This window comes from Hyla sarda, chromosome 4, assembly GCF_029499605.1.
Source record: "Hyla sarda isolate aHylSar1 chromosome 4, aHylSar1.hap1, whole genome shotgun sequence".
Lineage (NCBI taxonomy): Eukaryota > Metazoa > Chordata > Amphibia > Anura > Hylidae > Hyla > Hyla sarda.
The window spans coordinates 62,256,508-62,283,934 of record NC_079192.1 but is presented as its reverse complement, the minus strand read 5'-3'; the positions used below and the strand labels follow the sequence as shown (position 1 = coordinate 62,283,934).

At 42.0% G+C, this 27,427-nt stretch overlaps 1 protein-coding gene across 2 annotated transcripts in view; it reads left to right on the top strand.

Annotated features, from left to right (window-relative positions):
- The window catches only part of LOC130368013 (scavenger receptor cysteine-rich type 1 protein M160-like), a 47,188-nt gene that overhangs the window by 3,416 nt on the left and 16,345 nt on the right, over nt 1-27,427 (top strand). For both annotated transcript variants that reach the window (XM_056571170.1, XM_056571171.1), the window contains exons 2-4: nt 10,001-10,122; nt 21,577-21,721; nt 22,969-23,082. In XM_056571170.1, the coding sequence (XP_056427145.1) occupies nt 10,001-10,122; nt 21,577-21,721; nt 22,969-23,082 (381 nt within the window). The remainder of the gene's footprint in view (nt 1-10,000; nt 10,123-21,576; nt 21,722-22,968; nt 23,083-27,427) is intronic.

Sequence of the window (27,427 nt, the reverse complement as noted above, 5' to 3'; positions counted from 1 at the left end):
GAAACAAAAAATATATATATTTTAGGGGCAATAAAAAACAAAACAATCTGGCATATGGAACACTGGCTGACAGCTTCCCCTCTGCTGGAAGGGGGCTGGCTGTATGGCTGGGGACATTGGCCACTGCAGTCACAGTAAAATAATCACTAAACTAATCAGACACAAACAGGCCAGATATTTAACTCATTAAGGGCGGGGCCTTTTTGGCACTCTGGATGAGTTTTTTTTAATTTATTTATTTTTCTTCACACTTTTATTTTCACCACATATGGAAAGCCATAAAAGTTGAGGGCTTTTTTTTTTCAGGATGAGTTGTATTTTTTTAAATGGCTGCATTATTTGGTGTATGAAATCTATTTAAAAAAAAACCAAAAAAATAGTTGATAAAAAGTGGATGAAGAAACAGCAATTTAGTTTGGTTTCAGTTTTTGGGCTTTGTATGGTTATTTCTCATTCAGTATAAATCACATATTACCTTTTTTCTGCAATTGTATTAAACTGACATTAAATAGTTTTTATGTTTTACTTCCCCCAAATAAAAGCACATGGTTTTTGTCTTTATGACTGTATTGTACGGTTGATGGAAGTGTGCGAGGGCTTGTGTTTTTTATTTATTTATTTAATTATTTTTTGCAGCTGTCTTTTTAATCACTTTTTATTTCCTTTTTGGAAGATAAAATGTGCAAAAAAAATAAATGCTGCCCATGCTAAACATCAGGATAATTTTAGAATTTGGTTGGCTACAGATACACTGAATGTCCTGATTTATTATTGTAAACCCGACCTGTTTTGTTGGGTTGTACGTCAGATTCTGTCACGTTGCGCCAGAAATTCTGTCTGCACCCGAATTTGCACCAGAATTGAAAAAAAGCAGACCGACTCTCCATTTTACTAAGAAAACACGAAAATGGGACATGGGCGTCTAGAAAATGGCGTGGTCTCCATAAAGGGGCATGTCCCCGTCATTTTCGGAAAAATCCCAACATATTTACTAAGGTTTCCACTGAAAATGTGGTGGATTTGAGCTCTGTGTAAATAAAAGAGCATGTGTAAAAAAAAAAAAAGCATAACGTAGGGAAAATTGCAAAATGTAGGCAAACCTTAGTAAATACTGTGGGAAAATATCTGTTGGGGAAAAAAACCCACAAAGAAAACTCCACTCTTAGTATATCGGGGCCATTATGTGTAAATGTCTTTTAAATAAGAGAATAATGTTGATTCTTTAGGTTTTTACGCATCCTTACATCAAGATTTTTCCACACATTTCTTGTATATATTGGAATCCCATTTTTACAGGATGCTGACATATATGAGGACCGTATTGCCAAATAGTGGATGTACAGGCACAGGTCCTGTTGACTTCAGGGGCCCACATGTAGTCAGCTAGTGACTACATATGGGTTATTTTCTGAATGTATACAAGTTTTGATCCCCCCCCGGCGGAATTTTTGCGGACTGACCACCTGTAATATTTCTGGGGGACCTTTGTCAGACAGCTAGTGTCGGCAAAACATGCCAGCGCTTGGACCACTCGGAAATGCGCCATCTCTACAGACAGCAATGCATTTCCGAGTGGCATTCTTTCTGCAGTGGCTGGAATTGGAATTTCCAAAGCAGAAATTCCACTTTGTGTATGTTGCAGCAGAATCCCATTGTAAACAATGGGACTCTACTGCAACGGAATTTCGGAGTGTAATTTTTCCGCCGGATTCCCCTTGGAAATTCCACTGTGTGAACAAGGCGTAAGGGGTTAAACGATTAGGATTTTAGTTTTTAGCCACAAAAATTTCTGCAACAGATATGCCACATGTGAATACATCCTTAAAGAGTACCTGTCATGATCCTGTTAAATTTTATAAGCCCTCCCAGTTCACTGCTCCCATCATGATAAACCACCCCCTGCCTTTAATTGGATTATTTTTTAGTTTTCTACCTAGGTATTGCTCTGTATTTTTTGCAAAGTCTCAGTCAGATTCAGAGACTGGGAAGGGGTGTACACCAGCAGGTGTGACATCACCTGAAGCCATACAGGGAAGAACTTCCTTCCTCACTTTGCTACACACAGCCCAGAGCAGTTAAGTATGAGATGAGCTATGATTGGCTAAGGCTACAGGTACGCCCTCGAGCCCTGGTACATAAGTACAACAGGTACAGCGATCAGGGGAGCCAACAGGTGCAAGACACAGGGGTGTGTAAAACACCCCTGTGTCTTGTTACACACCCCTGTGTCATCCCTCGTTAGTTCTTCTTTGTCTGCTTTAGGGTGCATTCACATGGAGTAAATGAAGAGTAATTCACGCTGAAAAATTTTCGGGCGCAAAAAAGATCTTTATTTTTGTGCGAAATTCGCGGGAAATTTGCATGAAATTGCACATGAAATTGCGCGCGGACATGGGGGAGAAAGAAGTGAAGGGTTTTTCAGCGTGAATTCCGCGCAAAATGATGTCGGGCGGAATTTTTTTTTACCATTGAGTTCAATTGATTTCTGCTAGCGTGAACATGTTCTTTCTTCAAGTGCAACGGAATTCAGCATCTGAATTCTGCTAGCAGAATTTCCGATGTGTGAACAGGCCAGCGGAAATAACATTAAAGTCAATGGGCAGAGGAGATGAGCATTAATTTGGAGCGGAGAATTCAAGAGGAATTACTCAAGTAAATTCCTCTTGAATTACTCCGTGTGAACGCACCCTTATGGATTTGTAGACTATATATGGCTTCTTTCACACTGCCGTTGCACCCCGTCAAGAACGGTCTTCAAACTCTCTCTCTTTCAGCGGGAGATAAAAGACGGCACAAGCTGTATTTTTTTCTCCCGCTATTTTCCTTGACGGCCGTCACACTACCATGTCACAAAGAGGCCTAACTGAGTTCAGTGCTTGGGAGGGTTCTAAAGTTCTGCTCCATTCACTTGGGGAACACCTTATCTCACTTTAATAATAATTACATCTATCCCAGAGGTAAGGCAACTGGACCAAAAATGGGTCCCTGCTGGGTCCCACTTGCTACGGGCAGCCAGGACCCACAGCTAATGTCGGGCACCGCCCTTTAGATGGCGCGATCAAAGTTGCTCACAAGTCTAAAAATAAACTAAAACTATCCCGGCAGCTCAGCGGAGCTGATCGGGACTATCGTGACAAAATTGTAATGTCCCGATCAGCTTACTGGACGACAAGAGGGTCCTCACCTGCCTTCTCGTCATCCGTTTGGCGATCTGCTGCTCCAAGCCTGCTCAGCAGGATAGATGATAGGAAGTCTTAGGGCTGGAGTATCCCTTTAAGGTCAAAATAGCTTGGTCCTTAAGGGGTTAAACAAAGCACATTAGAAAGATTTTTTATTTACCATAAGGTGTAAAAAAGGTCTAAAAGTGTAAAAAAAAAATTTTAAAAACGCCCATTAACTCCTTCCTTATTTAAAGTTTGAATCACCCCCCTTTTCCCAAATTCCATATAAAAAATATGTAACCATTAGGGGGGTAGGAAAAAATCTATTCACTCGATTATCTTGATTTTTCATTTGGCGATACTGTATCGATTCAAAATATTTTTGAATCGATCCTTTTAGGGATGTGGAATTCGTATCTCCCGTCGCCCGGGACATGCAGTTCCGGGCGCCGGGCACGTGAATTTTTCCAGCTCGTGCAAGTAGGGCCGGACCTGACGAGCGCGGCGGCGCTCTGGGTGTATGGAGCGGGCTCCCGACTCGTGCCCACTCCATACTCTGCAGCCCCCAGCTGTTTTCAGTAGCCGGGGGCCGCCGCTAATAGCCAGCATGCGGCGACTGGCTATTAACCCTTTAGATCGCCGCTGTCAAAGCTGACAGTGGCGTCTAAAGGGACCAGCAGCGTGATCGTGGGGGGAGATCCACTATAGAGGTAGCCGATGGGCTTACCTCTGCTTCCTCCTGTCCCGTGGCTCTGTCATTGATAGAGCCTGGCTGGACCAGGCTCTATCAATGGATCACAGAGCAATGGAGTTCAATATAACTCTTCATCTGTCTGAGGAATCTAATGATTCCTCCTAAAAGTCTAATAAAGTGTACAACAAAAAAAAAATGTTTTAATAAAAGTGTAAAAGACACACATTAACCTCTTCCATATTAAAAGTTTAAATCACCCCCTATTCCTATATAAAAACATGTAAACATAATAAAAATAAACATATTTGGTAGTGTAATTGCTATATATTGTTTTTGAATCGGGATATATCGCCTCGTAAACAGAATCGGTATATACCGTATCGTCATACGTATATCTCGATACGTATCGTATCGCCAAATTCCTGCCGATTCACACCCTTAGTAACCATGATAAAAATAAACATTTGTGGTATTACCGTAAATGTCCAAACTATAAAAATATAATGTTAATTAAACTGCAAGGTCAATGGCGTACACGTAAAAACATTCCAAATCCAAAATTGCATATTTTTGGTCACTTTGTATACCCTAAAAAAATTTATAAAAGCGATCAAAAAGTCCCATCAAAACAAAAATGGCACTGATAAAAACTTCAGATCACAGCGCAAAAAATGAGCCCTCATACCACCCCGTATATGGAAAAATAAAAAAGTTATAGGGGTCAGAAGAGGACAATTTTACGCATAATAATTTTGGTGCATGTAGTTATAATTTCTTTTAAACTAGTAAAATAGAATTAAACCTATATAAATTAGGTAACCTTGTAACCGTATGGACCTACAGAATAAAGATATGGTGTCAAGTTTACCGAAAAGTGCTCTGCATAGAATCTGAAGCCCCCAAAAGTTTAAAAATTGTGTTGTTTTTTTTCCAATTTTGCCCCACAAATATTTTTTTTTCTGGTTTTGCCATAAATTTTGTGGTGAAATGATTGATGTCATTATAAAGTACAAAAAGCCCTCATATGGGTCAGTATGTGCAAAATTTAAAGCGCTATGATTTTTAGAAGGTGATAAGGAAAAACGAAAGTGCAAAAATGAAAGTCTGTCACGCCCCCTCCCATAGACTTGCATTGAGGGGGCGGGGCGTGACGTCACGAGCTCCCGTTGCTGGCTCCAGCATTCGGAACAGTTTGTTCCAATCGCTGAGCAGCGGAGTACCCCTTTAACCCCTTCATGACCCAGACCATTTTCACCTTCAGGACCTGGGCATTTTTTGAAAATCTGACCACTGTCACTTTAAACATTAATAACTCTGGAATGCTTTTACTTATCATTCTGATTCCGAGATTGTTTTTTCGTGACATATTCTACTTTATGTTATTGGTAAATTTTCACTGATATTTGTATCCTTTCTTGGTAAAAAAATCTACAAATTTCATGAAAATTTTGAAAATTTAGCATTTTTCTAACTTTGAAAGTCTCTGCTTGAAAGGAAAATGGATATTCCAAATAAATTACATATTGATTCACATATACAATATGTCTACTTTGTGTTTGCATAAAAAAATTGACAAGTTTTTACTTTTGGAAGACACCAGAGGGCTTCAAAGTTCAGCAGCAATTTTCCAATTTTTCTCAAGATTTTCAAAATCGTACTATTTCAGGGCCCAGTTCAGGTTGGAAGTGGATTTTAAGGGTCTTCATATTAGAAATACCCCATAAATGACCCCATTATAAAAACTGCACCCCCCAAAGTATTCAAAATGACATTCATTCAGCGTTTTAACCCTTTAGGTGTTTCACAGGAATAGCAGCAAAGTGAAGGAGAAAATTCTAAATCTTCATTTTTAACACTCGCATTTTCTTGTAGACCCAATTTTTGAATTTTTACAAGGGGTAAAAGGAGAGAAATCACCCTAAAATTTGTAACCCAATTTCTCTCGAGTAAGGAAATACCTCATATGCGTATGTAAACTGTTCGGCGGGCACAGTAGAGGGCTCAGAAGGGAAGGAGCGACAATGGGATTTTGGAGAGTGAGTTTTTCTGAAAGGGTTTTTGGGGGGCATGTCGCATTTAGGAAGCCCCTATGGTACCAGAACAGTGGACCCCCCCACATGTGACCCCATTTTGGAAACTATACCCCTCATGAAATTTAATAAGGGGTGCAGTGAGCATTTACACCCCACTGGCGTTTTACAGATATTTGAAACAGTGGACTATGCAAATCAAAAATTTTATTTTTCATTTTCTCAGACCACTGTTCCAAAAATCTGTCATACACCAGTGGGGTGTGAATGCTCACTGCACCCCTTGTTACATTCCGTGAGGGGTGTAGTTTCCAAAATGGGGTCACATATGGATATTTATTGTTTTGCGTTTGTCAGAACTGCTGTAACAATCAGCCACCCCTGTGCAAATTGCCTCAAATGTACATGGCGCACTCTCCCTTCTGGGCCTTGTTGTGCGCCCCCAGAGCACTTTGCGCCCACATATGGGGTATCTCCGTACTTGGGAGAAATTGCATTACAAATTTAGAGGGTCTTTTTTCCCTTTTACTTCTTGTGAAAATGAAAAGTATAGGGCAACACCAGCATGTCAGTGTAAAAAATTAATTTTTTACACTAACATGCTGGTGTAGACCCCAACTTCACCTTTTCATAAGGGGTTAAAGAAGAAAAATCCCCCCAAAATTTGTAAGGCAATTTCTCCCGAGTACGGTGATACCCCATATGTGTCCCAAAACTGTTGCCCTGAAATACGACAGGGCTCCAAAGTGAGAGAGCGCCATGCGCATTTGAGGCCTGAATTAGGGATTTTCATAGGGGTGGACATAGGGGTATTCTATGCCAATGATTCCCAAACAGGGTGCCTCCAGCTGTTGCAAAACTCCCAGCATGACTGGACAGTCAATTGCTGTCCGGCAATACTGGGAGTTATTATTTTGCAACTGTTGGAGGCTCCGTTTTGGAAACAGTAGCGTACCAGACGTTTTTAATTTTTTTTGGGAGGGGGGGGGGGCTGTGTAGGGATTTGTGTATATGTAGTGTTTTTTATTTTTTATTTTAGGTTATTGTCAGTGTAGTGTAGTGTTTTTAGGGTACAGTCACATGGGCAGAGGTTCACAGCAAGTTTGCCGCTGGAAGTTTGAGCTGCAGCGCAAAATTTGCGCCATCTCAAACTTGCAGCACTCACTGTAAACCTCCGCCCATGTGAGTGTACCCTGTACATTCACATTGGGGGGAGGGGGCAAACATCCAGCTGTTGCAAACTCCGAGCATGCCCTTTAGCTGTCTGTGCATGCTGGGAGTTGTAGTTTTGCAACAGCTGGAGGAACACTGGTTTGGAAACACTAAGTTAAGTAATAAACTTTCAAGTGTTTTGCAACCAAACTTAGTGTTTCCAAACCAGTGTGCCTCCAGCTGTTGCAAAACTACAACTCCCAGCATGCATGGTCTGTCAGTGCATGCTGGGAGTTATAGTTTTGCAACAATTGCAACAGCTGGAGGCACTGAGGTAGGAAACGGACAATGTTTCCCAACTAGTGTGCCTCCAGTTGTTGCAAAACTACAACTCCCAGCATGCCCAGACTGCCCAGGCATGCTGGAAGTTGTAGTTCGGCAATATCTGAAGGATCAGATGTTGCCGAACTACAACTTCCAGCATGCTTGGGCAGTCTGGGCATGCTGGGAGTTGTAGTTTTGCAACATCTGGAGGTCCACAGTTTGGAGACCACTGTATAATGGTCTCCAATCTGTGCTCTTCCAGATGTTAGAGAACTACAACTCTCAGCATGCCTGGACAGACTGAGCATGCTGAGATTTGTAGTTTTGCAACATCTGGAAGAGCACAGATTGGAGACCATTATATAGTGGTCTCCAAACTGTGGACCTCCAGATGTTGCAAAACTACAACTCCCAGCATGCCCAGAAAGCCAAAGGCTGTCTGGGCATGCTGGGAGTTGCAGTTTTGAAACTCCCAGAGGCACCAGTGAGATCGCTTTACGGCGATCTCACTGCTGCCAATGAAGATGCCGCACTGCTGCCGGAAACTCACCTCCGGGACGCAGCGCCACCGGGACCGCATGGAGGACGTCGCTCGCGCCGGGACCGCTCGGGACACCGCTCGGACGGGTAAGTGACGCCGGGGGACGGGTCAGGGACACTTAGCAGAGCGGTGTGTGTCCCGATCCCCGTGATCCGGACTCACACACCGCGCTGCTAAGTATTCTCATAGCGAAACGCTGCTATCAGCTAGTCAGATGTGACTAGCTGATAGCAGCGATTGCTGGGGGGGGGTGGGGGATGAAACCCCCCGTGGTCGCATGGTAAGATGGCTGGCTGTCAGTGATAGCCACCATCTTACCGGGCGCTGCGGGATGCCGCGAGTAGCGGCAAAAATGTTCATGACGTACCTGTATGTCATGGGTCAGGAACACCTTGCCACCCATGACGTACAGGTATGTCATAGGTCGGGAAGGGGTTAAGGACTTAAAGGGGTACTCCGGTGAAACACTTTTTTTTTTTTTTTTTTTAAATCAACTGGTGCCAGAAAGTTAAACAGATTTGTAGATTACTTCTATTAAAAAAATCTTAATCGTTCCTGTACTTATTAGCTGCTGAATACTACAGTGGAAATTCTTTTCCGTTTGAAACACAGAACTGTCTGCTGACCTCACGAGCACAGTGCTCTCTGCTGACATCTCTGTCCATTTTTAGGAACTGTCCAGGGTAAAAGGAAATCCCCCATAGCAAACATATGCTGTTCTGGTCAGTTCATAAAATGGACAGAGGTGTCAGCAGAGAGCACTGTGCTCATGATGTCAGCAATAAGTTCCGTGTTTCAAAAAGAAAAGAATTTCCGCTGTAGTATTCAGCAGCTAATAAGTACAGGAAGGATTAAGATTTTTTAATAGGAGTAATTTACAAATCTGTTTAACTTTCTGGCACCAGTTGATTTAAAAAAAGAAAAAAAAAAAAAAGGTTTTACCGGAGTACCCCTTTTATGACAGTGCCCATTTAAAGCAATGCTATAGTCAGGAAGCATACAAAAAGAAAACATAAATGGTATACTGCTTTTTCACTGTGGCTAATGACGGACATATGACACTGTATTTCTATAGAGTAGAATATATTAGGGTGTATAATCTGCAGTTTTTTTGGCCGATTACAAACAAAAATATGGGCATAAAATAAAATATCCACAAAGAAAAAGTCAAAGAGAAATTGCACTCACCATCCACGGACTTTATTCGCTGAGGTACAGGCACATATAACGGAGGCAGGGGCACAGCGTGCCTGTACCTCAGCGAATAAAGTCCGTGGATGGTGAGTGCAATTTCTCTTTGAAAGTCCGTGGATGGTGAGTGCAATATCTCTTTGAAAGTCCGTGGATGGTGAGTGCAATATCTCTTTGAAAGTCCGTGGATGGTGAGTGCAATTTCTCTTTGAAAGTCCATGGATGGTGAGTGCAATATCTCTTTGAAAGTCCGTGGATGGTGAGTGCAATATCTCTTTGAAAGTCCGTGGATGGTGAGTGCAATTTCTCTTTGAAAGTCCATGGATGGTGAGTGCAATATCTCTTTGAAAGTCCGTGGATGGTGAGTGCAATATCTCTTTGAAAGTCCGTGGATGGTGAGTGCAATATCTCTTTGAAAGTCCGTGGATGGTGAGTGCAATTTCTCTTTGAAAGTCCGTGGATGGTGAGTGCAATTTCTCTTTGAAAGTCCGTGGATGGTGAGTGCAATATCTCTTTGAAAGTCCATGGATGGTGAGTGCAATATCTCTTTGACTCTTCTACATTTTATGATGTGTGAACTTCACCTTAGACTTCCATAGACAAATTTCTGGGCCCACCCTAGGATTCTGGGCCCCGCACCAGGTAGTAGTCATTATAAAAAGGAATTCTGGTTTGTGGCAGTCTGTAGGTTTGCTAGAAATGAGGGACAGATGAATGACGAAATGACTGCAGGACCAAACTACAGGGGGTTGTTTGTAGCCTGTGACACTGGAGACACATAGGTCTGCATAGAAGCTGTAGGCACAAAAAAGACTTGAGGCATTAGTGCAATTTGAAATTGATGTAAAAGACACAAATCCTTTGATCTCCTAATCCTTCATTCCGTGTTATTGTCTCTCCTTCTCAGCGGTAAATGCAGCCTCTGAACTGCGCAGCACATTGGTGACTCTTCGGAATGAATCATTGGTGGAGAATGAAGAAACGTGTCAGGGAATCGTCCTACTCTTCATCAATGAGACAACTCACTTGGTAAAGTTACCTTTACTATTACAGTGGTCCCTCAAGTTACAATATGAATCGGTTCCAGGGCGACCCTTGTATGTTGAGACTAGAGATGAGCGAACTTACAGTAAATTCGATTCGTCACGAACTTCTCGGCTCGGCAGTTGATGACTCATCCTGCATAAATTAGTTCAGCTTTCAGGTGCTCCGGTGGGCTGGAAAAGGTGGATACAGTCCTAGGAGACTCTTTCCTAGGACTGTATCCACCTTTTCCAGCCCACCGGAGCACCGGAAAGCTGAACTAATTTATGCAGGAAAAGTCAGCAACCGCAGAGCCGAGAAGTTCGTGACGAATCGAATTTACTGTAAGTTCGCTCATCTCTAGTTGAGACCATAACTCTATGGAAACCTGGTAACTGGTTCTGAAGCCACCGAAATGTCATCCAAAAATAGGAAAAAGTGAGGATTAAAGTAAAATAAGTAGATAACTAATACAAATAAAGCAATATCGTACATATAAAAGTAAGAAAGATCTGCTGGGAGCTGTAATCACTGTCTATGTAGAGGACAGGAGCTTCTTCAGGGTCCTGTACAGTATACTCGGGGGAGATTTGTCAAAACCTGTGCAGAGCAAAAGTTGCCCAGTTGCCCACAGTAACCAATCAGATCGCTTCTTTCATTTTTAACAAGGCCTCTGCAAAATAAAAGCAGCGATCTGATTGGTTGCTATGGGCAACTCAGCAACTTTTCCTCTGGACAGGTTTTGATAAATCTTGCCCAATGTCCTAAAAAAGTTAAATGGAGCCGCCATTACCTGGTGTCCAAAGGAGCAGCTGCAGAACATGTTGTACCTCCCTGTACTGTAGGGGACAGACAGCCAGTCAGTGCATGCACTTCAGTAATACAGGGGTTTTTGATCTGCTGATTGTAGGGCTTTGTGTTGTTTTAATAGTTTTGTTTCTTGTTTTTTTTATAGTTTTGTTTCTTGTATTTATTTTTTTTACTGATTTTTTTGTTAACCTTTCACATAGAACACGCAGACCAAATCATCTCAAAGAAATTGAGTCCACAGAAGGTGTCAGCGGCAGTAAAATGAGAGCTCCTCTGTCTATTACACCTGTTGAAATAAAATAAATAAAAAACGAACCAAGAAGGAGTTGTTGAAATCAAAGGAAACTTTATACAATGCTGTAAAGTTGTTTCTTTTTGTTAGCAGCTAAAGAGTTGAACTGGTGGTGCTGAGCTGCAGTAGCACCTTCATCTTTCTCCCTCCCTCCTTGATTGACATACATGGGTGGAAGCCGAGGCCTGCACATCAATCATGCAGCACAGCACCAGTTTGACACTTCAGCTGCTAACAAAATGGCTGATCGGTGTACTTGTAGGTGCCATCACAACCCCTAACCCAAAAAACATGGTGGCTGAGCACTCATCTAATTTTTATCCTTCCTTGCTAAAAATGTGCTGTATGTCATTCCTGTTTTTTTATTTTTTTATTTAATTTTTTAAATATCATGTTTTTTTTTTTTAAAGGGGCAGACTCAAACTGGGCATGGCCAAAGGGTATATAACCAATATAGGCTACCAACTCCCCATGTCATACACTCCATAGCAGCTGCATGAGCTTCATGTAGGCTTCATAGACCCTTTGTTATCTTTTGTCTTCACTGAACACATTCTGACAGGGAGAACAGATTATGAAATCCCAGTATACCCGGTATATAGACATGACAGCTAGCTAACACCTAATGTTGTGTCTATGGGCAGCTTTAGCTTCTACCACATCAAGAAATGTCCTGATATCGCTCACTTCCCACTGATTTATTACCATTTCCTTTGCTTGTTTTTTCTGTTCTCATCTATTATTAGGAAATCCCTCTAATACAGGATGTAATAAGAGGCAGATGTTGCTCTTAGGAACTTGTGTGAATGAGATAAACAACATAATAAAAGACGTTTAAAGTGGTGAGAGGGGAACATTCCTTGTGAGATATTAAAAGCTTCTTAGGATTCAGTATAATCTTCTGGACAAATGAATACAAGCTCGGAACCTTTTACTCTGCTACACTTCTACTTCTATATTTGGGAGCTAGGTACTTCTATTACGGGACTTGCTTTAGGACATTTTCCTGATACAGCCAGATTTAGTTGCAGTGGTGCACTATGGGGTAGTTGCCATATTTTAGAGAGAAAAATTCCTTCCTGCCTTCAGAATAAATCCCTGGATCAACAAACCATCTCCAGTAAGCTGCGGCTTATTACCTTTAATATTATGTTTTTTAAGAAGGGCATCCAGGCCCCCCATGAACCTGTAAAAAGAATTAACATCACAACATCATGTGGCAGAGTGCTCCATAGTCTGACTGCTCTTACAGTAAAGAATCCCCATGACTGTTGGTGTAGAAACCTTACATACAGACATAGATGATTCTTCCTTATCATGGTTACTAGGGATGTCCTAATACCGATACTGGTATTGGTATCGGGACCGATACTGGACATTTACACGGTTACTTGTATTCGTGCAAATGTCCCCGATACCTAATCCGATACCTGCCAGCAGGACTTCCGCTGGCAGGTATCACGGAGGTGCGGTAAGCTGCTTGCACTCTCCGAACGGATCAACTCAACTGAGCCCACTCCCGAGCTATGCAGCATGCTCAGCAGCTGAGCGCACGTCATAGCCGAGACCTGCATTAATCTTTTAGACGCCGCAATCAAAGTTGATCGTGGCGTCTAAACGTCCTGAGATTAAAGGGGTTATCCAGGAAAAAACTGTCTCCAGAAAGTTAACCAGATTTTTAAATTACTTCCATTAAAAAATCTTAATCCTTTCAGTACTTATGACCTTCTGAAGTTAAGTTTGTTCTTTTCTGTCTAAGTCCTTTCCGATGACACCTGTCTCGGGAAACGCCCAGTTTAGAAGAGGTTTGCTATGGGGATTTGCTTCTAAACCTGGTGTTTCCTGAGACAGGTGTCATCAGAGAGGACTTAGACAGAAAAGAACAAACTTAACTTCAGAAGGTCATAAGTACTGAAAGGATTAAGATTTTTTAATGGAAGTAATTTACAAATCTGGTTAACTTTCTGGAGCCAGTTGATATATAAAAAAAAGTTTTTTCCTGGATAACCCCTTTAACTGCCGGTTAGCTCAGGGATGCTGATGGGTTCACCGCCGTGAAATCGCAGTGTCCCGATAAGCTGAGAGGACGGCCGGGAGGTCCCTTACCGTGCTCTGTGCCATCTGATCGTCGCTCCTTTACTACAGCCATCCATGGCAGGCAGTAATAAGGGAGCGCCGATCACACTGATCACTGCCATGCTATGGCATAGCATTGATTAGTGTATGCAATCTGCAGATTGCAAGTAATAGTCCCCTATAGGGAAAAAATTGTAATAAATAATAATTATAAATGTGAGTTAATTCCTTCCCTAATAAAATTTTAATCACCCCACCCCCACCATTTTCAAAAAGTTTAAATAAAATAAAAAAATATATATCTTTTTTTTAATATAAAAAAGCCCTTTCTCCCATAAAAACTAAAAAACACCCCTATTTTCTCATTAAAGAAAAAAATAAATGAAAAAACCCTGTCACGTGACATCTTGCGCGATGTATGCAATCCTTGAACAGCAGTTTGAGGGTGCATATTGTTGTGCGAGATGTGTGCAAGTTGTTCATTTGGAAGCCGAGATCCTGGATCTAGAGGAGCAACTGGCAACACTGAGACACATTGACAACCTGGAGAGGAGTCTCCTGCTCACTGAGCAAGTACTCTCTGGGGTAGAGGTGGGGGAGGATAGTGGGACGGAGGTGCAGGACAGTCAGGCAGTTAGCTGGGTTACAGTTAGAAAACGGGGTAGAGGGAAAAGTGTCAGGGAGGCTAGTCCTGAACTGGCACACCCCAACAAGTTTGCACGGTTGGCAGATGAGGGGGATGCCATTTCAGAGCTAGCAGTACTGCAGCAAGATACTGCCTCTGACTGCCAGGGGGGTGTCTGCTCCAGTAAGAAGGGAGGGAGGAGTGCAGGGCAGGCCAGACAGGTACTGGTATTGGGGGACTCAATTATTAGGGGGACAGACATTGTATTGAGGGGGCGTGTTGGCCACTGCTTTGTGCGGTGGTTGACACGCCCCCTTTCTGCAGGCTGCCGGGGCCCTGTACAGGAGATCGCAGGGGTCCCAGCGGTTGGACCCTCCGTGATCTCACACTTATCCCCTATCCTTACGATAGGGAATACGTTTTCAGATCCTGGAATACTCCTTTAATCCGTTCAGGACATCGGGCATACAGGTACGCCCCTGTGTGCTAGTACTTAAAGGGGTACTCTGCTGGAATTATTATTTTTTTTTTATCAACTGATGCCAGAAAGTTAAACAGATTTGTATATTACTACTATTTAAAAATCTTAATCCTTCCAGTACTTATCAGCTGCTATATGCTCCACAGGATGTTCTTTTCTTTTTGAATTTATTTTCTGTCTGACCACAGTGCTCTCTGCTGACACCTCTGTCCATTTTAGGAACTGTCCAGAGCAGGAACAAATCCCCATAGCAAACCTCGCCTGCTCCGGACAGTTCCTGACATGGACAGAGGTGTCAGCAGAGAGCACTGTGGACAGACAGAAAATAAACTCAAAAAGAAAAGAACTTCCTGTGGAGCACACAGCAGCTGATAAGTACTGGAAGGATTAAGATTTTTAAATAGAAGTAATTTACAAATCTGTTTAACTTTCTGGCATGGGTTGATTAAAAAAAAAATGATAATAATAATAATGTTGTCCAGTGGAGTACCCCTTTAAACTTTATTTTCCAGACCTGTGTGGGAGCCTCTAACTCAGCGTTTCCCAAAAAGGGTGCCTCCAGCAGTTGCAAAACTACAACTCCAAGCATGCCCGGACAGCCTTTGGCTGTCCGGGCATGCTGGGAGTTGTAGTTTTGTAACAGCTGGAGGCACCCTAGTTGGCAAACTCTGCTCTAATTACTCTGAATTCTTTCTGTCTCTGCTACATTACGGAGCTAAAGTGAAGTACGTCTAATTAATCTGGGTTATTAACCATCCGCTAATACGGATATTATTAGAGACTACTTACACATGTATGCACACACACACATATACGCACTTTACATGTAAATAGTTTTTTTCCGTCCTCTTTCTCACGTTTGACAGTTTCCTTATTCTCGATTTCCTCCAGATCTTATCAGATTACAGCTATTAAGCGAGCTTCTATTTCGGGATCTATTAATGCTATTTTTAGCTGCGCCCATGGTCTGTGATAAGAAATCACGGCCATTCAGGTAGGTTGTGTGTTCTCGGCTGAATGGACACCTGGGATGCTGAGTCTCGGTTGGGCGCTAGTCTTACATGTAGCTCCTGCAGCTTCCAGACACATGACCTGTTATGTAAGAGCACCGTCTCCTATTCTAGGTCTATAATCAAGGCATTCACACTGTATTGCCTGGTGATGGGAACAATCTACCCAAGTTTTATTCTGGCAGAGACTAGTTCTTTCACTTACTATTCTCAATAAATATTGTCCACCCTTCAGCCATGTCTAAGTTTGCAGATCCTGCACCAACATGTTGATGAATGGGTACTGGGTAACACGTCATCTTTTTAATACTTCATATATTTATAATTTTTTTTCAACCGTTGTAATTGGATTTATGGATTGATGAAACCAGACAAAAATATACAGAGTATATATGTAGCTGAGGGGGTATGAATCAGGCTCAGAGAGTGTATACATGTCAAGCTGAGGGGGTGTAAATCAGGCTCAGGCTGAAGGTGAGGGGGTATGAATCAGAATTAGGGAGTGTATATTTAAAGGTGAGGGGGTATGAATCAGGATTAGGGGTGTATAGTTAAAGGGTACCTTTCATCAAAAAAAACTTTTGATATATTATAGATTAATGTATGCAGAATAACTTTCCAATAGCATGTTATTAAAAAATATGCTTCTTTCTATTTAATTTTCCACTTTGAAAAAAATGACCACTAGGGGTCTCCCTACAGTCCTTTTTTATAGATTTCAGACTCATGCTGGAGTCCTAAATCTCAGACTGCAGCCGGGACACAGACAAACTCCCTGGCAGGGAGCAGTGCTGAGTTTGTCTGTGTCCCGGCTGCAGTCTGAGATTTAGGACTCCAGCATGAGTCTGAAATCTATAAAAAAAAAAGGACTGTAGGGAGACCCCTAGTGGTCATTTTTTCAAAGTGGAAAATTAAATAGAAAGAAGCATATTTTTTAATAACATGCTATTGAAAAGTTATTCTGCATACACTAATCTATAATATATCAAAAGTTTTTTTGATGAGAGGTACCCTTTAAAGATGAGGGGTATGAATTAGACTTAGAGAGTATATATGAAGATGAGGGGGTATGAATCAGACTAAGATGTAGTGCTGGGCGATATACCAGTTCATACCGAATACCAGTGTGTTTTTTCTGTACGGTATGAATTTTTCCCTATACCGCAATACCCTTCCCCCCCCAAATCAGCCGCATCGCTGTCCCCACATCAGGGGACTAATCATGTTACCCGCAGGCGCTGATCTCCTTTTTCCTCCTGTGAGCCGCGGTGCTGGAAATGAATGAGTTGTGAGCTGCGGGCACAAGACGGAGAACGGAAGCTGTCACCTCCCCCTGCAAGCGCTGAAAGCTGAAGTTCTGCAGCGCCCGCCGCCCACTTGCTTTCAGGCCTCACAGGAGGTAAAAGGTAACATGATTAGTCCCCTGATGTGGGGACAGCGCTGCGGCTCATTCATAATTAGTTCATTCATTCGTGGGGGGGGGGGGGAGGAAAAGCAGGACAGCGCCCGCGGGTCATATATGATTAGTTCTCCATTCATTCATTTGAGGGGGGGGGGGTAGAGAGAGTATGGTGGTAAGGGGAAATTAAGGTTTGGGGGTGTATATATGAAGGTGAGGGGGTAAGAATCAGGATTAGGTGATGTATATATGAAGGTGAGGGGGGTAAGAATCAGGATTAGGTGATGTATATATGAAGGTGAGGGGGTAAGAATCAGGATTAGGTGATGTATATATGAAGGTGTGGGGGTAAGAATCAGGATTAGGTGATGTATATATGAAGGTGAGGGGGTAAGAATCAGGATTAGGTGATGTATATATGAAGGTGAGGGGGTAAGAATCAGGATTAGGTGATGTATATATGAAGGTGAGGGGGTAAGAATCAGGATTAGGTGATGTATATATGAAGGTGAGGGGGTAAGAATCAGGATTAGGTGATGTATATAAGAAGATGAGGGGGTAAGAATCAGGATTAGGGGGTGTATATATATATATATATATATGTATATATATATATATATATATATGAAGATGAGGGGGTAAGAATCAGGATTAGGTGATGTATATATGAAGGTGAGGGGGTATGAATCAGGATTAGGTGATGTATATATGAAGGTGAGGGGGTAAGAATCAGGATTAGGTGATGTATATATGAAGGTGAGGGGGTATGAATCAGGATTAGGGGGTGTACATATATATATGAAGATGAGGGGGTAAGAATCAGGATTAGGGGGTGTGTATATATATATATATATATATATATATATATATATGAAGATGAGGGGGTAAGAATCAGGATTAGGGGGTGTATATATATATATGAAGGTGAGGGGGTAAGAATCAGGATTAGGTGATGTATATATGAAGGTGAGGGGGTAAGAATCAGGATTAGGTGATGTATATATGAAGGTGAGGGGGTATGAATCAGGATTAGGTGATGTATATATGAAGGTGAGGGGGTAAGAATCAGGATTAGGTGATGTATATATGAAGGTGAGGGGGTAAGAATCAGGATTAGGTGATGTATATATGAAGATGAGGGGGTATGAATCAGGATTAGGTGATGTATATATGAAGATGAGGGGGTATGAATCAGGATTAGGGGGTGTACATATATATATGAAGATGAGGGGGTAAGAATCAGGATTAGGGTGTGTGTGTGTGTGTATATATATATATATATATATATATATATATATATATATATATATGAAGGTGAGGGGGTATGAATCAGGATTAGGGGGTGTGTATATATGTATATGTGTATATATATATATATATATGAAGGTGAGGGGGTATGAATCAGGATTAGGTGATGTATATATGAAGGTGAGGGGGAAATCTGGATTAGGTGATGTATATATGAAGATGAGGGGGTAAGAATCAGGATTAGGGGGTGTGTGTATATATATATATATATATATATATATATATATATATATATATATATACATATATGAAGGTGAGGGGGAAATCAGGATTAGGGGATGTATATATGAAGGTGAGGGGGTAAGAATCAGGATTAGGGGGTGTATATATAAAGATGAGGGGGTAAGAATCAGACTTAGAGGGTGTATAAATGAAGAAGCTAAGGGGGTAAGAATCAGGCTTAGGGGGTGTATATATATAAAGATGAGGGGGTATGAATCAGACTTAGAGGGTGTATAAATGAAGAAGCTAAGGGGGTATGAATCAGGATTAGGGGGTGTATATATGAAAATGAGGGGGTATGAATCAGACTTGGGGTGCATTCACACCACGGTTGTGCAATACGGCCGCTGGGATTTAAAAACCGTCTGCCGCTGTATACCCGCTGTGGTGGCAGACCACAGTTTTCAGTCCGGCAACAAAACCGGATACAGTCCAAAAGTGAGCCGAAATTGTTGTTAAGTATTTGCATTTTGTGTCACAGATATATTGAGATGCACTCACTTTGGAATTGCTGTGGAATGTGGTGTCTTTCTAATATTGCATTCGACCACTTAATACATGTGTATGCTTATACCCAGCATATAGCCAGATTTATTTTATTATTTCCCATTGCTTATTTAGCACCAACACATTCCAGAGCAAAATATACATCAGTCCCTGATCCCTCATCGCCTGCTGATGTTACTGCTGAGGTATGTGATTGGCTGCAGAGATCGTGTCCTGGTGCGGCACGGTAACTACTAGAGCATTATTTTCCCCCCTTTTCTCTGAATGAAGATGTTTCATGGATAATGTATGCACAGAAAATGCATAGAATCATCATACACTTCTCAAAAAATTAAATGGAACATGTGACGATCCGTCTTGGGAATTAGCTCTGGGATCGTCCTGGACCACGCCACAGGATGCGTTTCTTCTCAATAAACCAGCAAACAAACGCTTATAATGCAAATCTGGCACCTTGCCAGTTTTATTAGACAGGTTGCAGGGAAAGAAACAAACAAAAAGCAGGAACAAAACAAAATCCTAGACTGTCTGGTCACTGACTAAACAGATCAGCTTGTCCTGACTAACATCCGCTGAGCTTCCCTCAGCCGGTTAAACATATGTCCCCTGCAACCTTCTACTCACAATTCATGTCACTCTCTTTGAGCCACTCATAGCTCGGGCTGTGTACTCCTCAGAAGGCTCTGTCTCTTCCCTACAGCCCACATGCTGTCTCCTAGGAAGAGCCCACATTAGACTGAGTCTCCATCTCATATATACACCTCCCTTCCCTCCTGCCTCATTACTTAAGAAGCAGGTGAGAGCTTCTGCAGGGTGAGCCAAGGAAATACACCCTTTCCTTGCCACATTGCCACAAACACTTAAACAACGCAATGTAACTCCAAGTCAATGACACTTCTGTGAAATCACACTGTCCACTCAGGAAGCAACACTGATTGACAATCAATTTCACATGATGTTCTGCAAATGGAACAGACAACAGGTGGAAATTATAGGCAATTAGCAAGACACCCCCCAATAAAGGAGTGGTTCTGCAGGTGGCGATCACAGACCACCTCTCAGTTCCTATGCTTCCTGGTTGATGTTTTGGTCACTTTTGAATGCTGGCGGTGCTTTCACTCTAGTGGTAGCATGAGACGAAGTCTACAACCCACACAAGTGGCTCAGGTAGTGCAGCTCATGCAGGATGGCACATCAATGCGAGCTGTGGCAAGAAGGTTTGCTGTGTCTGTCAGCGTAGTGTCCAGATCATGGAGGCGCTACCAGGAGACAGGCCAGTACATCAGGAGATGTGAAGGAGGCCGTAGGAGGGAAACAACCAAGCAGCAGGACTGCAACCACCACCTTTGTGCAAGGAGGAGCAGGAGGAGCACTGCCAGAGCCCTGCAAAATGACCTCCAGCAGTCCACAAATGTGCATGTGTCCACTCAAACGGTCAGAAACAGACTCCATGAGGGTGGTATGAGGCCCGACATCCACAGGGGGGGGGTGGGGGGGGGGGGTTGTGCTTACAGCCCAACACAGTGCAGGCATTTACCAGAGAACACCAAGATTGGCAAATTCGCCACTGGCGACCTGTGCTCTTCACAGATGAAAGCAGGTTCACACTGAGCACATATGACAGATGTGACAGAGTCTGGAGACACCTTGGATAACGTTCTGCTGCCTGCAACATCCTCCAGTATGACCGGTCTGACGGTGGGTCAGTAATGGTGTGGGGTGGCATTTCTTTGGGGGGGGGGGGGGCTGTACAGCCCTCCATGTGCTTGCTAGAGGTAGCCTGACTGCCATTAGGTACCAAGATGATTTTGAGTGTGGCTCCATATCCAGACCTCCATGGGCTGATAAATTTGATTTCCATTGATAATTTTAGTGTGATTTTGTTGTCAGCGCATTCAACTATGTAAAGACGAAAGTATTTCATACGATTAGTTCATTCATTCAGATCTAGGATGTGTTATCTTAGTGTTCCCTTTATTTTTTTGAACAGTGTATAAACATAATGGAAGGAGAGCAGCTCTCTCTCTCTGGAGATCGACTTACATACATCCTTTTCCCCATGCAGAAATAAATACAACACTTTTTTATCCTAACATTAACAGTGGATCATTGGGGTCTGAGCAGATAGTCACCCTACAAAGCAGAAGTAGAACAGAAGATGCAGAGACCAAACTAAACCAAAGCTTAGGATGAATACATAGAGAGCAGTATAAGAAGCACCCAGCATGTAGGTGACTACCACGACGACAAGGCAGACCCTGCGCTCTATATCACAAACACATACTTGGTAATTGCGCTTTCCCGAAATAGTAAAGCATTGATCGGCCACTGGAGAGCACATCTCTAGAGCCTAATGTTAGAGACTGTGGCTTCAGCAGGATGTCAGCATTATCCTGACAAAGATGATGTACATACACTGTGGGGCATTTACTGGTATTGATTGCTCTGCCATCTGTTATGTGCTGCAGATAAGGGGGTCATTATTACTGCCTGCGTCTAAATGATTATATTTATCCTATATTTATGGGGTCTGTATTTATTGTAACCCAAGAGCTGATCACCTGCAAGACCATTCATCATGTCAGGTAGACGTATGAAGGGAAGTAAGAAGAAAGTCACACATGCACAAAAAATAAATAAATAAGTATGTGTGTATATGTGTGAGTGTGTTAATCAGTTATTTAAATAAACCTATTAGATCTGAGCTGATCTTTGTGTATTTGTGTGCAGGTGTGTGACAGTCAGTGGAACCCACAGTCTCCTCTTGCACATGTCGTATGCAAAGAATCAGGATGTGGGGTTCCAAATTCTACATGGACACTAATGTATTCTCTAAAGAACTCCTATGAGGCTGTCCAAGGTGTACAATGTAAAGGTAAGTGTGGAATATGATCACTTATTCTGCTAAAACATAAACCTCTTTATGTTCTTATTCTATATTTCAGTATTCTGCTTAAAAAGAAACTCTGGTCAGTATTAAAAAGTACATTTAAAAAAAAAATATCATTGTGTAGCCTTGGGTGCCCTGACGCCAACGTGGGGGTAAATATGAAGCTGACTCGGGCTCACACTCTTAGTCTACCATTCACACCCATTTTTGAAGTAAAGTTTCTGTCCATCTGACTATTCAGGGAAAAGTGCAGATAGTCACCCAAATAGTAAAATCTCTAAATCTCGGGAATAGATGGGTGTAGCAGCAACAACAACAACAAAAAACACATTGTATAAGAGGCTACAAAATGCTGCAAAAAGGCCTAAATTTTATTGTTTTATACTAGTCACAGTATAATGACCACCAGTAGACTTTTTTTTTTAATGGAGATCATTAAGGGGTCATAGTCTACAGTGCCATGTTGTTATGGCCCTGTCTGAGACTCCTTCTAAAATGACTGGGATCAATGCCTGGAAGAAAAGCATAGAAAACATATAAAGCATGAAAAACAAGGTCTGAACAGGGCCTAAAACAGAAAAATGCAAAAGCAGAAAAACGGACATTTACAATAGTATTCCCTAACTATGCAGGTGACTTCCTACCAGTCACCCAACCTGACAATATGCATCAAGATTTGTTACCTCACACCAGCATTACTGTCCCATACAGCCTCCCCTGCTGACTGTGTTAACCTTTTTTGAAAGCCCAATAATAAGTGGCCTCAATGACTTGGGCTGTGTGAGGCTGAACCAATAGCCTGTACCGACCAGAAAGGGAATGATTGGCCCCACTACCAACCTGCATTTCATTCCATAAAATCCAGGCCCGTAAACAGGACTTTACCAAAATCCCCAGCAATCTATAACTTGCTAAGGTTAGCCAGGCAAAAGCTGAATAGTCTAGGAGTACTCCGATTTTAGTTAAAAAAAACTAATTACAGCCCGCTAGGGTTGTAAAATCCAGCAGAGCAGGGAGAGCACATCACCAAGGTAAGTAGACACAAGTAGCACTGGTGTGAGGTTAGTATACTCTATTTTGTTTACACCCATAGCAGGGTGTCATTTGTTTTATAAATAAATCAGCTTAGTCCTTAAAAAGTTTATGATGATACTTTTGACACTTATCACATTGCAAGGTTGGAGTAATCTAGCGTTCTCTGTTGTATTGATATGTTTTTCCGAATTTTTTAGGAAACGAGTCCAGCGTGAAGGAGTGTGAGAATGGAGGAGAAGCAGTGTCGGTCTGTAACCCCCAGAAGAGCATTGCTGTGGTCTCCTGTAAGCAGAACGTCAGCGACCTCACAGGTAATAGCCAGTGTTTATGACTAGAGATGATACTACAGGCTTCTCAAGTGATGTGTGGGCAGGCTGGACCAGCTGTACATGACACCCAAAGCTTGCCCCTCATCCAGCAATTCATGGTTAAATCTGTAAAAGGGCAGCTGCAAAATATTCAGCCAAATTCCTTATATTGGGAAGCGTCATAACTTGGGTGATGTATGGTCTGTTTATGTGTGCATGCTTTAATAACAAGATGCAGCGCTACTATGAATTTTCTGGTGGGAGCTACATCTCTGCTTGGTCTATACAATGTTTGTATGTGTCACATTAACATTCACATGATGACAGGAGCCATGGTTTCCCAGCAGAACATTGCCCAGATCATCACACCGGCTTGTCTTCTTCCCATTGTGCATCCCGGTAAGTGACGCACATGCATCCAGCTGTCCACATGATGTAAAGAAAAATGTGATTTATCAGACCAGGCCGCCTTCTTCTGTTTCATCGTGGTCCAGTTCTGATGCTTATGTGGCTCATTGTAGGAGCTTTCAGAAGTGCATGAGAGTCAGCACAGGCTTTATGAACGGTTGGGGCAGCCCCATACACAGCATATTACAATTTACTCTGTTTTTTACCCATTAATATAATAACCAGCAGTAACTTTTTCTGAAATTTGGGCTACAGTAGCTCTTCTGTGGGATCAAATCTTACAGGCTTGCTGTAACATCTGGCTCTTGTCGAACACGAAGAATTAAATGACTCTAGTTGGGCTGGAGCTGCTGTGAGCTCACCTGTGTCGTCTGGGTGTGGTTTCCAGTTCTGCTACCTGTCAGGAAGGTGTATCCCCGATTGCCTGCCTATATAAGCTAGGAGCAGTGATCAGTTCATTGTCTGTGAAAGGTTATACCTTAGCTGACACCTGCTTACTGGATACCTGCTTGTTTATTGATCTTTGGCTTTTCCCTTGACTCTTCTCTTGCTCTGCGTTCCTGTACTCCGCTATTTCCTGGTACCGACCTTGGCTAGACTGACATTGATTTGACAGTGTGTGTGTGTCTTAGTGTTTCTCTGTTTATATGCCTCCAGCTGTTTCCTAACTCCTACTGTTTTTGTATTTTATTATTTTGACAACGCTGCCCCAGCACTTAGCAGGGAGGGTTTGTTATTGTGGTTGTCGATCCGTCACTTAGAGCGGATAGGCAATAGGTAGGGACAGTGGCTGTGGGTGAGTTAGGGCTTCACTGTTCCCTGCCCATACGTGACACTTGTTTCCCATGAGCACCTGTAATGCTTTGGTTGCCTATGACCTGTTGTTGGTTCATCGGTTATCCTTACTTGGATCACTTTTGGTAGGTACTAAGCACTATATACTGGGAACACCCCACAAGACCGACCGTTTTGGAGATGCACTAATCCAGTTGTCTAGACGTTAAAATTAAGCCCTTGTCAAAGTCGTCCAAATGCTTAGGCTGGGTTCACACTATGGAATTTCAGAGCGTTATATCGCTTAGAAATTCCGCTTGGAAATCCTGGTGTAGCAGAGTCCTTTCTTTGTCAATGGGATTATGCTGCACCAGAATTCTGCTTTTCACCGCTGAAATTCCTCTGCCAAAATAATGATCTTGGTCGTTCTTTCTGCAGTCTATGTCTATGGGGACAGCAATTTCTGCACAGTCCTAGTGCTGACAGAGATTCCATAATGTGAACTTGGCCTTCCACTTGCTTATATTGTGTGATACACCACTCCCAATCACATGTTCCATTGTAAGGACATTATCAGTGTTATTCACTTTACCTGTCAAGTGTTTGAATATTATGGTTGGTCAGAGTTAACATATTTGGGGTGCTCCATTACACCATCTCTGTGCTGAATATTGAGTAGTGTTCCTCTGAAACAATCCATTATTTGTAGATGTGTGAATGCCAGAAATACTAAACATCTTAAGATGTTTATGGGGCCACATATTAATTCACACTTCTATTCATAATGCACATTTTTTTGTCCTATATTTTAGACAATCTTTTTGTCCTAAATTTCTTCATATTTATTTATCATATATTTTTTTCTCTTTTTAAGAACCAAATAAACTTTAATATTCCTTTGTGGAAAATCCTATCTAGTTGTATTGGTACTTGTTTCAATCTCAAATTTAATTTCAGATGTTTTTATTGAAGTATTTTATGTTGAACTTTAACAACAAAAGGGAATAAAAGCAACTCAACAGCGCAACATCAAGTATGCCCATTCGTAACACATAAAACAATATCTAAAGATTTATATGGCAAGAATGAAATGGTTGGTTGACATATACATGGTTTCTAAAGATATATATATATATATATATATATATATATATATATTAGCTAATGACCCGGCGTTGCCCGTTTTTTCCTACCTAATTCTTGTGGGGGAGGAAAAGCAACATAGGAGGAAGTACTTTTCCTCATATCACATCCTCATATCTTGTCCTCATATCCCTGTCCTTATATCCGGTCCTCATATCCCTTTCCTCATATCCCTTTCCTCCTATCCCGTCCTCCTATGCCGAACTCATTTCCTGACCTCATTTCCTGACCTCATTTCCTGACCTCATTTCCTGACCTCATTTCCTGACCTCATATCCTGACCTCATATCCTGTCCTCATACCTCATCCTCATATCCTGTCCTCATATCCCATCCTCAAGTGGGGCTGAGTTGTCATGAAGAGATTTTAGGCTGAAAATAGAAGGAGGCGTTGTTTTGTGGAAGTGGGCGTGACTTACAAGCCGGAACAATGCACTAAAGGGTAGAAACTAAAAGGGATGTGGCTTAAATGGTGGGTGTGGCTTTGTAAGATGGGGTGTGGCCAGACTGACCGCCAGGTAATGTCGAGCAGAGCTTGGAGTTAGGTACTGGAAGTCCTATATACTTGCATGGGACTTAAGACAAAAACCCTATCCTTCACGTAAGGGGGTAGGTTAGTGTTAATTTAATAAATAAATAGCCGTTAACTTATACCGGAATATCGGTATAAGTTATCGGCTATCGGCCCTAACCTCCACAGAGTATCGGCCCTAAAAAAACGATATTGGTCGATCCCTAGTATACAGTACATACGCTCATAGTGTTATACGCAGTGCGTACAGTTATAGTGTTGTATACAGTACATATGCTCATAGTGTTATATGCAGTGCGTACAGTTATAGTTTTGCATACAGTACATACGCTCATAGTGTTATATGCAGTGCGTACAGTTATAGTGTTGTATACAGTACATATGCTCATAGTGTTATATGCAGTGCGTACAGTTATAGTGTTGTATACAGTACATACGCTCATAGTGTTATATGCAGTGCGTACAGTTATAGTGTTGTATACAGTACATACGCTCATAGTGTTATATGCAGTGCGTACAGTTATAGTGTTGTATACAGTACATACGCTCATAGTGTTATATGCAGTGCGTACAGTTACAGTGTTGTATACACAGGGATGTGAAATTCCTATCGCCCGACGCCCGGAGCATGCAGTGCTGGGCAGGAGAATTTTTCAGGCCCTTATCCCTGCTTCGGGCAAGCAGGGCTGGACCTGAAAGCCCCTGCCAAGCACGGCGGCGCTCAGGGTGTATGGAGCGGGCTCCGGACTCGTGCCCCCTCCATACTCTGCAGCCCCCAGCTGATTCCTGTAGCTGGGGGCTGCTGCTAATAGCCAGCATAAAATATCCCAAAAAAAAAAAGTTTAAAAGCGATTAAAAAGTCAGATCAATACCAAAATGGTACCAATACAAAAACAGATTATGGCGCAAAAAATTAGCCTTCATACAGCCTGGGATGCGAAAAAAAAAAAGCTACAGGGGTCAGAAAATGGCAATAAATAGTAAAATATGACAGAATCTATACAAATCTGGTATTGCTGTAATCAGACCGGCCTAAAGTACCAAAATCACATGTTAGCTTAACCACAAGGTAAATGGCGTAGAAAAGAAAACCACCAAAATTGCAAAACTATCTTATAATATTTCAATTTTACTTCACCAATATATTTTTTGTTTTTGTTTCGGAGAATATGTTATGGAAAAATTAAAAGGTATCATAGTAGTTAGTTATGGCTATTATAAGGCAAGGAGGAAAAAACGAGATTATAAAAGCGAAAATTGGTCCGGACAAGTGGATTTTCATGAGGGACAAGTAGATTTTTCTCCGTTTTAGTCCCGTGGACAAGTAGTTTTTTATAGAATTTCCACACCCCTGATACAGTACACACGCTCATAGTGTTACATGCAGGGTGTACAGTTATAGTGTTGTATACAGTACATACTAGGGATCGACCGATATCGATTTTTTTAGGGCCGATACCGATAATCTGTGGAGGTTAAAGGGGTATTCTAG